Here is a 13,492-nt window from a genome sequence, read left to right on the forward strand (position 1 = left end):
TAAAAATTTAACATTACACAAGTAACTTATTGCAATATTATTCCTTTAGAGAGTTGTAGCTTACATTAACTTGTTTGTGCTTAAGGTTTCCATTTTCATTATAATTAAATTGAATTATGACATCAGAAATGAGACGTATAAAAAAAACGTTACGTTTTCTCATTTTTAATTTAACATTAGAGAAACAAGCCTTGAATCACATTTTTAAAATGCATTTTTACTTTATTAATTTCATAAATTTTTATAAAATTGAGCGGGTTTTAAATTATTGGATTTTAATTCTAAGTATTATTGACGCGTTAATCTGTAAATAACGATTATTATATAATTAGTATTTTAATTGTTATTTATGCATTTAATATCGACATTAAAATTTTCATTTCATAATTTTGGTTCTTGTAAGTGTAAAATACAATTTAAATATTAATTTTTCGATACATATTTGGCAATGCATTTACAAATTACGCGTCACATTTGTATTATATCACTATTTTCATTTGGAATTTCAAGTACGCATTAATGCAATAAATCTTCTTCCATACCTTATAATCTACAACCGTTTTTAACATTATGAGCATAATTATAATGATTATTTCTATTGCGTTTAAATCAATGAATTTCCAAATGTTGTACGTACTATATGTTCCTACACACGAAAAAGCCGTTGTAGATCATTATAATTAATAATACAATAGATTTGCACTGTCGGACACTGTAAATCACCGTCCGCGTTTACGACTTCAGAGAATAAACTATATATTTACAAAAAAAAAAACACCCGTACCTTCGACGTCTTCGTACGACAATTGAAACGCAATATAATGCTATTCTACGTACTTACATGAAATAACTACAAGAGTCTACAAGCGTTTTTTACGAAATTTCGTTTCTTGTGACTCTTTGTTTTGCCGCCGGGTCGAAGGATTATTGTACCATTACCTGCATTGCGACCGCACATTGAGCCATCTGGACTAAACGCACCTATGAACAAAAAGAAATGTAATGTTATTTAAACGATAGACAATATAGGCTTCTGTAAAACTATTGAATCTACTCATACTGATGACGGAAGGAGATCTAGGTTCCGTGGAGTATAATCTCAAATCGTCCTGATAATCATCGTCGGAGCGACGCATTTCGTGCAAACATCGAGACGCTAAGTGTCGGAAGACGCTCATTACACCGATATCCTCCTTCACGGACGTCCGTAGGAGTTTGCAACTTAAGGCGCGGCTGAGTCTCTCGGCTTCGTCTCTGTAATATTGAAAGTACAAATTCAGATACAAGTTGATGGAAATTCGAGGTACTGATTGGAATAGTTTGCCACCGGTAAATCGAGCCGCTCGAAATAGTGATGAGAGTCAATCGACGGTAAATTAGACGTTTCATTTTTCAGGAGAACATCTTTAAATGTATATTTAAATTACAATTATAAATTTGATAAACATTATTAATGTACTTACGGATCTATTACTGTCTGATCGACGAGATCAATTTTGTTTTGGACCAAAACGGTAGGTATTTCTCCGCATTCATTTTCAACCTATAAAAGCACATGTTTTAAAAACTGTACAATATCCAAACAAAAAAAAAAAACAAAAAATGCGAAATGTCTTTTGCGAAAAATGCAGTAAATGTTTTTACTTTGAGTTTCCACGAGGGAATGGCGTCAAAGGAATCTCTATCGGTAGCCGAATAAGCGAGGACACAAGCATGAGCGCCGCGATAATAAGCCGCGGTTATCGCATCAAATTCCTCTTGTCCTGCGGTGTCCCACAGCATCAATCTTACGTCTTCGCCGTCGACTCTGTCAGGATAAATATAATGCATTTTAATTAATTAGCTACGTTGTTAATTTTTATTTGTGCGAATATACTATGCATATATTGTCTTCATATTAAGAGTCAAAGGTCAAATTACATCAAATCACGAAATAAATATTAAAAAAGGATTCCGTATACGCAGGTGAGATAAAATTCCTTCCTATATTGACCGACATTACTTCGGTAGGCAGTGTTGAGAGGGGGATACGAGAAATATCCCACGGTAGCTCGCGCTGGCACGATTAAAATCGGGTTTTTCTCAGGCACGTCGCTCTCGAACTTGGATATACGTACGTAGCAGTATAACGATCGTCAACAAGTAATCAGATCAAGGGACATATTCGAATTGATATAATTTCTCTGTTCCAGCATTCGTTATACGGTTTACGCTAAAAAGTGAGCAATTGCTTACTCGATCTCACGTTCTAGGAAGTCAACACCGATCGTTTTCTTGTAATCTCTCGTATATGTGCCCTTGCAAAACCTTTGGATCATCGACGATTTCCCCACAGCGCCGTTGCCCACTATCACCACCTGAAAAATGTTAATATACGTTATTACAATCCATTCAAAGAATATACATTTAAACAGCAATACTATTAATTAAATGGTTATTAAATTGATTAATAAATTAAAGAGAAACTACTGAAATATCGAAGACCCTGCCCCAAATAGTTTTTGCCAAATACGGCAGCGCGCGTTGCCTCCGAAGAAGTGGGTTGTATCGATAAAGACATAAGTTGACAAAAACCGGTTGTCGAGAGAGCAATCTCGCCTCTACCAATGTAGAATTTAGAGCTTATAATTCAAAGCGACTGGGCAGCTAATTAAGACGGAAGGAATCTCGGGAATGTTCGCACGTGAAAAGTATTGAAGCGCTCGAGCAACGACACGGTGAAATTTATATCTAATCTAAGCTAAAGTTTTTTCCTGAATTCCGCACGTGCATCCTTATCTCGCCTTATCCATCCTGATAGCTGTAAACTGTGGTAAATCGTGTTCTTCGCGTTCGACTGGTTTCGAATGTAACGGGAGGGCGAGAGGACCACAAGGTATCTTCCCGTGACCATCTGTCACGCATTTCTCAGTCTCGGAATTGCACGGACGGCGATAGTTTCCTCGTGTAATTAAAGACTGAAAATATATTGCCATTCAGCACGTTGAATTAATAATTTGCAATTATTATGTATCAGATAAATAATATGCATACTAGAGTTAAGAAAAAAAAAGAAAAAAGTACTTTTATATGGATCTTTGAAAAATCCACAACAAAAATTCATGGCATATAAAAATCAACGCAGGAATCCAAAAATTCTTTTGAATTTTTGTACAAATTCAACCCCGGTGTACGCGGCGAAAACGTGAGTGAGTACCGTTACCGACAATCGGGGAGATAAGCAAAGATCACTGGAGCAGCACCGAGCTCGCATGCGCTTCTTTTCTTTTTGTATATTAGCTACTTTAGCGCGGTTGCGCTAAATAAATCCGTCAGATTTTCAGCTGCGAGATTGCTTTTTTTTCTTTTTCAAACTGCAATATTGTATTATCTATAAATATTATAAAAATAAATATATATATGTATGTAATATACATGTAATTTTCGGCTTAAGTCCATGCGACCGGCTAAAAATATTCACCGAGAGTCGTTCGTCGCTTCGCGAGCAAGCGTTGAAGGAATGCCTGAAGTAGGTGAGGAAAAAATCGGCGAGGTGCGGCCTCACCAGGAGATAACGACTTCGCGCGTAGCATGACGACGCGCTACAAGACGAGAGAATGCGAGGAGAGACCGCTTTCCATCGCGGCGGAAAATCGCGGCGTAGGAAAAATGCTTTCATTCCTTTTCGGTGGCGTTCTATCATATTTGGCAAAACGCAGCATATTCGCTGAACCAGGTGAAACCTGAAAAGAGAGAAAGAGAGAGAGAGAGAAGGAACAGAAGTGAAGAAAAAATTACAGTAGAGGTAGAAAACTAGGGGGAACGGAAGAAGGAGGCCGGGAGCCTCCGGCGATTACCTTGAGTGATATCTCGAGCTCTTCCTCCCTCATTCTGACCGTAAAAGGCGATTAACATAATATCTCAGTGCGACGCAAATCCGTCCTTTCATCGATCGGCCGTGCACCTGGATCGCCGTTGGCATGTGAAAATTTCGCGTTCGCTCGAAAGCGGCGTGGATACATCGGGAAACGAGAAAAAGAGGGACCCCGCGCGCTCACGCTCTCTCTTTTTCACCTTTACGTCCTCTCTCTTCTCGGTACTGCCGAGTCGATGACTTTGCGCCTCGGCCGAGTCATTATTCAGAGCTCCGACACACACGACGTCGCGCCGCGCTTCTTCGCATACGCCCGCGATCTGTATCGCCTTCGCGTAGACGGGGAACGTTTTCGGGGCCCACGCGAAAACGGAACGGAACTCGCGCACCCGCGGGAGGAGAGGTGTAAGCGGGCTCCTGCCTCGCGACTCGCCACGGAACGGAGCACGCATGCACGCACGCATGCACGCACGCACGCAGGCATGCACGCACGCACGCACGAATGCGCGCCGCTGACCACCACTGGTCGACTGAAGAGAACACCTGTATGCCAGAAGACACCTGTCGCTCTTGCGCGCCGAGTCCGCGGGGCCTGGTGATTTTGCACGCCTAGTGAATCGTCCGGTAAGACACTAGTCCGACAACATTCAGCTTGTCGTTTTTCCTTGATCCGTACACGTGCGCGTCCGAACTTTTTTTAGACGTTTTGCGGCAACTTGGACCGTCTTGAACCTCCCATCGAGTCCACATCACTTGTAGTTAGTTGTGCTCTTTCGTACTTTTTGAAAGTTTGGACAGGGTGTGCTGGCGTGAGGTAATTCGGTGGGTCATGCAGGTGTCCTAACTTCTTGATGGTGCAAGTAATCGCATTTTAGTTCCGGCGAATTTCGTTACGAACCGCTACAAATTATTTTTACCTTTCGATTGACTTATTAAAAATAAAAAAAAATTAATAAAATGAAATAAAAATTTACCTAGTAGTACGAGTCGACAATAAAGTATCTATATATCACTGATAATTCAATAATCTAAATTATAATATAATTTTCATAAACAAAACTTTTATGTTTATTTTATAAGTTCTTATACATCTAAAGTACGTTTTATTTTCACTCTCCTGTTTCCTATTATATAATTATTCAATAGAGAAATCGCTTTTCCTAATCATAGAAAAGGAGTTTGTCTGAATAAAAATTAACAGTAGTTCCAGTAAACTTTCATCCGTTTTGTGCTTGTAATCGTTGCATTACATTTCATTAATATTATAATATATAGTTGATAATGTCTTTCTTATTTCTTAGTGCAATGTCACAAGTTATGATTCTCAACAAATTTCATGCACACGATTTAATAAATTTTACTTTAAAATAGAAACTTACTCGCTTTAACGTTTTTTTCTTATAAATAACGTTCTTTTACTAAATTAAAATTTGTCAAAGAAATGTAAAATAGGTCTTAATTTAAAAAAAAAAAAAAACAATAGCACTTCTTACAGGAAGTTGGTCGATGTGTCGTTATTCTAAGGGATAACGGTATTACAAAGATATATCGTGCAATTTACAAGAATTTGTTCGACGATGACGCTGTCTTTAAGCACGCATTTCTTTGAAATTTGCGATTAATTTGGTACTATTAACACAGCTTTGATTTCAGAACAGAAGATGGATGCTACAGCTGATATTGTGCGTACATACATACTCATGAATATACATGTATACAGATTGTCCCAGAATTCTAAAAATTCATATTTTGTTATTGCAAGTATCACCAAATAGTATGGGATTTTTTTTTTTTTTGTTTTAATCTCAATTAGCTCTACCATCCCGAGAAATTGAAAGAAAACCTTGGGACATCCTGCATATACAACCAGTATGTATATCAAGGTGTTTTACAATTTGCATCAAATCCCCGGGGCTTATTTTCTGACGAAATTAGAGTCAATCTTTCCAAAGAGGTCTTTTAATATTAAAAATTGTTTAGAACTTTTGTATCATTAAAATGCTTAATGTAAAAAAGAATTGTGCAGATTGTAAAATAGTCACGAGTTCTCAATCGTGGAAAAATTAACTCTAAACTCGTTGGAGAATCAGTAGATAAAAGGAATGGCGATGGTTTTGGCACATTCCACTCATGTTTGCGTATATGTATTAAATGGGATGAAAATATTGCTAAAATATGTATAATTTTACATTATTTACCGTTATGGAGTCATACATTTATAAAGTATATCTAATATTATCGATTTACTTTATGTTTACGAGAGATAATGATTATTCTCAAGTTTGAGTCATTCACAAACGTGAAAAATCGCGATAAATGAGTATAATAAAACTGGACACGATATATAAAAATATATAAAAATGACAAATTCGATAACATGAATATGCCCGAATGATGATCAACGAAGATGACGTAATTCGTGATGTACATTTTTCTCTCAGAGTACTTAAAGATACGACGGTAAACTGATTTCTCGTCTCTTTAACAAATTCATACATTTCTCATGCATTGATATCCGACAGAAGCATTCTTTCACGCGTACACTTCCGAAAAGTAATCTTACACATTATAAGTAACAAGTGTACCCTAGAATACGTTAGCTGGCATTTTCGGTCAGTATTTACCGCGTTTCGTGACAAACAGACGGAATAGACAAATAGAATATAACGTCGTTCGACGCAATCGCCACAAAACCTAGTCTTACACGTTGTTTTGAACGAACCATTCATAAATCCTCCGATCTTCGCATATGCATGTACACGACACGCGCAAAATTGTCGCGCCGACGATGTTTTGTGTATCCGCTTCGTGAGAATACATCGTAATTAATTCGTGTCACGCTCGAGAAGAAAGAAGGGACGATGAAGTTGTGTAATTATGGTCTGTCGTTTCGTCTCTAACGTTGTCCGTTCGACTTTATCAAGTAACTCTTTGTCGTGTAATATAATATATGTAATACAGGAAGTACAACTTATATTGTACACAAACATATTTTATACATCGCTATTATACCATCATCATCATCCGGAATTATCACCCTGATGATCGAGGTCTACTTCACGCTAACTGACACTTATAAACGATTTTACAAAGGCCATTTAACGTCTACACATTTTTACCGCGATCTAAAACGATATTCTAAAACCTCATTGTTTCTGGTAAAGCTATCAAAATGCCAATACACGTTTGTCAAGTTATATTGATAAAAATGTACAAATATTCTTTGAGATTTATGGCAGACAGAATGTGCGATAATGATAATGTAAAAAAAGAAATAAAAATAAAAAGAAAAAAAACGTGAAAAGCTTTACCATTAATAAAACTATGCTGTTATCCATTAATCATTTGTAGAGTAATCATGGTCGTTCGAGTATAAAACTGCGGCACTCTTCCAGAAGTACCGCGAAAACTAGCGTCACAAATGAATCAATGAAGACTGTAACGATTGCCATCAATATAACGACGACGGCATAATTATCATACCTCTTAATGAAGCAATATGGAAGAATGCGATATCTCCTGTTCAATACGCAGACGCTTCCTTGTACTCGGAACCTTCCATAGTAAAGAAATCCTCAAGTTTCCATTGAAGTGTCTCGAAAGTTGGTCTTTTCATGGGATCCTTATTCCAGCATTCCAGCATGATATTATAAAGTGTGTCGGGACAGCCGGGTGGACATGGCATTCTATAGCCATGTTCCACTTGATGAAGAACCTCGGCATTCGTCATGCCTAAAAAGAAATACATTTACATTTTAATAATTTAGTCATAGACGTTAAAAATGTTTATGTGACCTTATTTGTAAAATCTTACCTGGATAAGGTATTCTACCGTACGTGACCAATTCGGTAAGGAGGATACCGAACGACCAAACGTCGGATTTAATACTGAATTTGCTGTAGTTGGCGGCTTCGGGGGCGGTCCACTTGATAGGGAATCGCGCTCCTATTCTAGCCTCGTATTCATCTTCTTTAATAAGCCTAGCCAAACCGAAATCTGCGATTTTAACAACATTTCCATCTGCCACGAGGACATTACGGGCGGCTAAGTCTCGGTGAATGTAATTTTGTGATTCTAAATACGCCATTCCAGCGGCTATTTGTGCGGCCATATCGATTAGTTGTTGCAGTTTTAGGCCTCTACCTTTACCTAAAAGATTACACATGATTGTTACAATGATAACGTTTGGAAATATGTGGATGCAGAAACATTAACTTTATCGATTTTGTAGTAGTATTTTGGGATGGCACCTTAAATATTTAACGAGCAAGTAAAATATGCAACTAGACCAATTGAGAAATATATTTGTTCCTTTAAGTGACAGAGAAATGGTAACTTTTAAATAAAGCTTTCACATTTTGGGAATTTTAGTAAGAACATTATTCGATAACGAAAATGTTTAAAAATGTTGAGATAATTAAAAGCAAATTGGAAATAATAATTATAAAATTATCACTTAATTCTTTAAAACAGTTTTTTATATATTTATAAAATAATTTTGTAAATATTCTTTGGTTATTTGAAGAGTTTTAAATTCTAATTTTATTTATGTTATAGTGATAAAAGGATTACCATCAGTGTCAGTTAGAGTCAAACCATACCTTGCGTACCTTGTAAATATTCCAGTAAACTGCCGTTCCTCATTAATTCTGTGATAATATAGATCGGTTCTTCCATCGTGCATACAGCGTACAATTGAATTAGTTTGGCGTGTCGGAGTTTCTTCATAATCTGCGCCTCAGCAAGGAAATCTTTCGGATCCATGGTACCCGGCTTGAGCGTCTTTATTGCCACTGGAGTAGTATTGTTCCACAGACCTTCCCATACCTCACCAAATTGGCCCTGTCCTAATTTTCTCAGGAATTTCAGTGATGAGCGATCAATCTCCCATTGGTCCCGCGTACGGTGACTAAGGCCTTCCGTTACGGGTTTCTCCACCTGTTAAACAAAGTCAGACCCGAAATCAGGCATCGTCGATAAGGAAACAGACTCACTTGATTTTGTGCAGGAAAGGAGTTCGTGTTGGATCGGCTGCGTAAATGGCGAGCTATATCTCACTTCGTCCTTTATGAGAAAAAAAATTCTATGGCTAAGCGTAAAAGACGAAGAATATTCTATGCACACTGTAAAATAAAAAGAAAGAGTGCTAACGCTTAATTTCCTTATTCGCGAATACAAACCTATTTTTCTCCATGTTCCTGAAATCGTGTAAGAATCCTAATAACGATTTCGATAAACATAATCGCGAGATCGTTCCAACAGATATGCATTTTAGAGAAATGAGAAGAAAGACGAAGAGAAAAATGAAATGATGAGCGATACAATATGCAGAATGTCTCAAATATGTCGCAGCTAAGAAAAAAAGTAAGACATGCCGCGAATCTCAGAAATACTTGATATACGCGTACATATATGTTCTAAACGGGATAGCATGCACATACGCTCGTTTACGCTCGTTCGCCTTTCGAATAACGGATGAGACATATATGTAGGAACGCTTTTGGGACATCCTGTATACAATATAGATAGATATCGAGCACACATACATTCTAGCCGATTATCGCTTTCGCGTCCAATACTTATATCTATATAGGATATCTATATTTAAGAATTCGTACATCATTATTTGTAAATTGTTATTCACAAGCGATAATTTGTGGCGAAATAACGGATAAAAAAAATTAATAAAGAAATTTTTTAAAAAAAGTATCGCTTTCTTGTGTGTGCTGCCAATCTTGAATCTTAATACTTATTTACCTAAATGTTACACCTCTCGTGAGGCCTACGATGCTAAATGAATTGGTGTATGTGATGAGTTGTCATAAATATAAAATTACATCGAATGTACAGAGCTTTTATACGAGATATCTCTAAGTGAATGACAATCTACTGCTTCTGAAACATAATCCCATATAGAACGGGCTTGTGCTGTATGTACAGGCCAGACAGTAAAATGTTAAAAGCGTTTTACGTCGAGAAAAAGAAAGGAATCGAAAAAACGTGTTATGGCGTATATTAGGACATTCAATTTACCAAGAAAATCCACCGGGAGGTAGGGCAAGCAATAAACAGACAAACAAACACAATCTATTCAGACATCGAACTTCGCAATAAGTGCTTATCAATGCTTCTAAAAAATCTGATATCACTTATTTCTTTTTTTTCTTTTTTTTTTCAATATGCAATGTAGACGTAAGTATACCTCGTTTGCTGTGTCAAGATTCGTTTACCCGGTCTCCCTACTCGCGACTTTTCGAAAAAAGTGCAAACAAAATAAATTAAGAAAAAAAAAAAAAAAAAAGAGAAAAAAATTGCAGACGTAATTAATATGTTGTTTGGCACCCAAAACGATATCTCGATGATCCAAGATATTATGCAGCTTATTAATAAAATAGTAGAAGTAGTTAAAATTTGATAAAGAGATTAATTCCATTAATCTTATTAACAACTAATATTGATAAAAATAATAATATATTCTGTATAATAGGATAATATATATATCGTCGAGATTGTTACGATTATCATAAGAGCGAATAATCAAGCGTGTCAAGCGTATCGATCGCGTTGTAAAAGTGTTGGAGTTTAGACACAGTATCATACGATATTAATAGGAAAGAGTAGGAATAAAACCGATTTATCAATTCATATGATCTCAATTGACTTCCTGCTGTAACTCGCAGTGTGGGTATGTGTGTGTTACTCAAAAAAAAAATTTCTAATATTATTTATAACGGCTTCTTTCCACCGCGCATTCTAATCACTTAATGCAACTTCGCATTTGAACGCTAACTTCCGCAAGAAGTTGTTTCATTCGTGATAACAAATGAAACGCTTTCGTTATGTATAACATTATACGTAAATCCCCCGTGCGTGTCACTTCATTATCGATAACGACCTGCCTCACTCAGCGATAAATGAAACTTTACCGCCACGATGACGCGTAACGCACTAAGTACGACGTTATTTATTACGACGTATCTCTGTCTAAACTCCCTCTCGCCAATTCTCATAATTCGTAAATTTTACGTATCACATATTTTACGTAGTGTAACAATCATTATCTATCTATTATTTGCCACCGTTGTATGTCGAGAAAGCTGAATCATATCGGTCACTCGGGGAGCTTACCTGTACACAAGGCTTGCACAAATTGACGCACAGGCCGTCCGCATCTTTGCTATAGTGCTCTACAAGGTCCTGGAGATTTCTGAAGGTCGTTCGCCTGGCGATGAAGAAGCCACCCTCGTCCAATTGGCGAATACGATAATGCTTCACCGTATCGCCGTCGCGCACTGCAACAGTCATCGATATACATTACACTTTAGCGCTTTAATGCCCTCGCAATTTTGCACGTAGATCACACGCTAATTGTGTGATCTCGCCTGATCGTTATTCATCTATTGATTATTGCACTGTTAGCGTTACGAGCGCGCACGGTAATTTCTATTATCGTTCGATGACGTTACCTGAAAGGGAGTAATCATTGTGCCGGCTCTCGGAGTCTCTTATTAAAAACGCGCCGTGATCGTTTTCTGGCAGAAGCAGTTTTTTCTCGGCTTCGATTCGCTTAATCTTTCTGAAATACCACCTGTAAATATAAATTAGCGTTATGACATTTATAGGTTCACCCTTCCACCTGCTAATGGGTAAGATTCTTTGCTCGTGAACCAACGAGCGACATTATTTCGCATGTCAGGGCTCATATGATCAGCGCAACAATAATCAGCTGTAATAAATAATGTCCTGTAAGATAATTTTATTGCAGTGTATATCAATTATAAAGATTATCACTTGGAGAAGGTCTAAAAATGAAAGCACTTACGGTTCTGCCTCGATTGACTTCAGTTTGGCAACATAATTGCTGGGGATGTAACCCTCCTGCCTGGTTCTTTTACTCTTGGCCAGCCACCAGTCTCCCTGTGTGTCGTTGATAATCTCCAGATGTTCGCCCTTCTTGAAGCTCAAGTCTTCGTCTGTGCGAGCATCGTAGTCGTACAGGGCGACGAATATCTTGGCGGTTGTAACGTCCATGTCCGGGATTTGGGGAATTGGCCTGATGGGATCAGGCGGAGGCGTCGGTACCGGGCTGACCTGCGACGCGACCGCCTCTATGCTAGGATTGACGATCCTGTTCTCTTTCTCCTTCTCCACGTCCGTCGGGCTGCTGAAGCAGTTACCCATGTTTCGTTTTTGTTGCACTTGACTGTAAAACTCTGGGTCAAAGGTCCACGGATCTCAGCGTCGTTTTCCGCTGGCGCGTTCAACGTTCTACACCACCGATCACCAGGAGTCAGATTTACTCTTGGGTGATCAGGCTCGTTCACAACCGTCTGGTGACAACACACCTGATACGTGAGCGTTGAAGAATCAAGAAGAAATTATACGCGCACCTTCGGCGTCGTGTCACGTTAACTTTGATCAATTGTTCATGACCTGGGTTCGTTACCTGGGAGGGAAAGAAGGGTCGGGAGAGAGAGCGGTCCACAGCACGCGCAGCACCACCGAAGAGATCAAATTGGGTGACGCTAGGGCGGTCTGTCAGCTGCGAGCGGGGCAGAACGAAGAAACGGGGTGTACCGTCGGCTGAATATCGCGGGCGAGCCGTCTCGGGTGGATCACATCCGCGTGGAAGCTCCGCGGCGGGGCGATCCCGCGCATTCTCCGGACTTGGGCGTCCCACGACAGCACGATGCACCACGGCTGCACCAGCGGCGGCCCGTTCGGCGCATCGCCACGGCGGTAACGAGAGGAAGCTGCGGACCACCAACGGGGAAACCGGACGCTGCGCCTTCACCGCGCCTTCCGTCAGCCGTGTTTTTGCGAGGGCAACGCGGCGGAACTCGCGCTCGTGCGCGTTTGCGATCGACCTCTCACCGCGAAGAGCTTAGAAAGTAGGCGAGTCGCCAGGCGCCGTCGCCATTGCGGCGGATCCGTCAAAAGGCCCACCGACGGTGCGTGTCTGTTGCTCCTGCACGCGCGCGCGCGCGCGTTGACCACCGGACGCACGGGAGCAGTCTTCCTCCTCGCTGCTCGCGATACACGCCCAATTCCCGATGACGGTACGCCCTGGTACGCGCGATCCTCGGTTCGGAACCGATCGACGACGCTACTGAAATACCTCAGGATCGACCTGCCGTCGTCTCCGCACCTTTCATCCTCCGTCGCCGTGTCACGAGCGACGGGCTTAACGAAATTGCGCCAACGTCACCGCGCACTCCACGTTACACTCAAAGCCTTCGAACTGTTCCACAACCGAACTTCTCGCGCAACGACTGGGTCCCAATCACGCTGGAGAAAGCCGCGAGGGCCGCGAGGAGTGCTGGAGAGTGCCGAGATTGAGAGAGCGACTCCCAGCGGACGCGCCTCTCTTGATTCTCGTCGCGATGCCAGTGACCCCTGGTCAGCTTTCGCGTCCACTAACCCGATATCCGCTCGGTAAAGAGTGCCGCTCACATGTTTTAAAATAAAAAAAAAAAAATAATAATGAATAAGTAAAACCGCGTCGTTCCGCGCGTGCAGCAGGTTTTGTTGATATTCTCATTTTGATGTTTCAGCACTTGTTCCTGCGCTGTCCACCTCGCGAGCGAGAAGCCTCCGTTCAGCTTGTACGTGAATCAATTACTTTTACCATCGAGTAA

The 13,492-nt window shown here is 39.9% G+C and overlaps 2 protein-coding genes across 6 annotated transcripts; both read right to left on the reverse strand.

Moving 5' to 3' along the window:
• Positions 1-841: 841 nt before the first annotated feature.
• Positions 842-4,007, reverse strand: Rab23 (RAS oncogene family member Rab23). Of its 3 annotated transcripts, none has more exons than XM_070661304.1 (6): positions 3,837-4,007; positions 2,236-2,357; positions 1,645-1,807; positions 1,464-1,543; positions 1,061-1,254; positions 842-981 (listed from the first exon to the last, which is right to left on the reverse strand). In XM_070661304.1, exons 1-6 carry the CDS (start codon positions 3,867-3,869, stop codon positions 851-853), a joined length of 723 nt encoding a protein of 240 aa, XP_070517405.1. In that variant the 5' UTR covers positions 3,870-4,007; the 3' UTR covers positions 842-850. The 3 variants fall into 3 exon arrangements, with proteins under 3 accessions (XP_070517405.1, XP_070517410.1, XP_070517415.1); XM_070661309.1 differs by lacking the exon at positions 3,837-4,007 and adding an exon at positions 3,461-3,810 and having other exon boundaries at positions 2,236-3,370; XM_070661314.1 differs by lacking the exon at positions 3,837-4,007 and adding an exon at positions 3,203-3,810 and having other exon boundaries at positions 2,236-2,957.
• An 890-nt stretch (positions 4,008-4,897) lies between these two features.
• Src42a (Tyrosine-protein kinase Src42A) lies at positions 4,898-13,202 on the reverse strand. Of its 3 annotated transcripts, none has more exons than XM_070661263.1 (6): positions 11,677-13,202; positions 11,321-11,442; positions 10,983-11,146; positions 8,456-8,786; positions 7,668-8,003; positions 4,898-7,585 (listed from the first exon to the last, which is right to left on the reverse strand). In XM_070661263.1, exons 1-6 carry the CDS (start codon positions 12,033-12,035, stop codon positions 7,377-7,379), a joined length of 1,521 nt encoding a protein of 506 aa, XP_070517364.1. In that variant the 5' UTR covers positions 12,036-13,202; the 3' UTR covers positions 4,898-7,376. The 3 variants fall into 3 exon arrangements, with proteins under 3 accessions (XP_070517364.1, XP_070517359.1, XP_070517367.1); XM_070661258.1 differs by having other exon boundaries at positions 8,456-8,792; positions 11,677-13,198; XM_070661266.1 differs by having other exon boundaries at positions 8,465-8,792; positions 11,677-13,193.
• Positions 13,203-13,492: the final 290 nt, after the last annotated feature.

This window comes from Cardiocondyla obscurior, linkage group LG01 (genome assembly GCF_019399895.1).
Source record: "Cardiocondyla obscurior isolate alpha-2009 linkage group LG01, Cobs3.1, whole genome shotgun sequence".
NCBI classification, from domain to species: Eukaryota; Metazoa; Arthropoda; class Insecta; order Hymenoptera; family Formicidae; genus Cardiocondyla; species Cardiocondyla obscurior.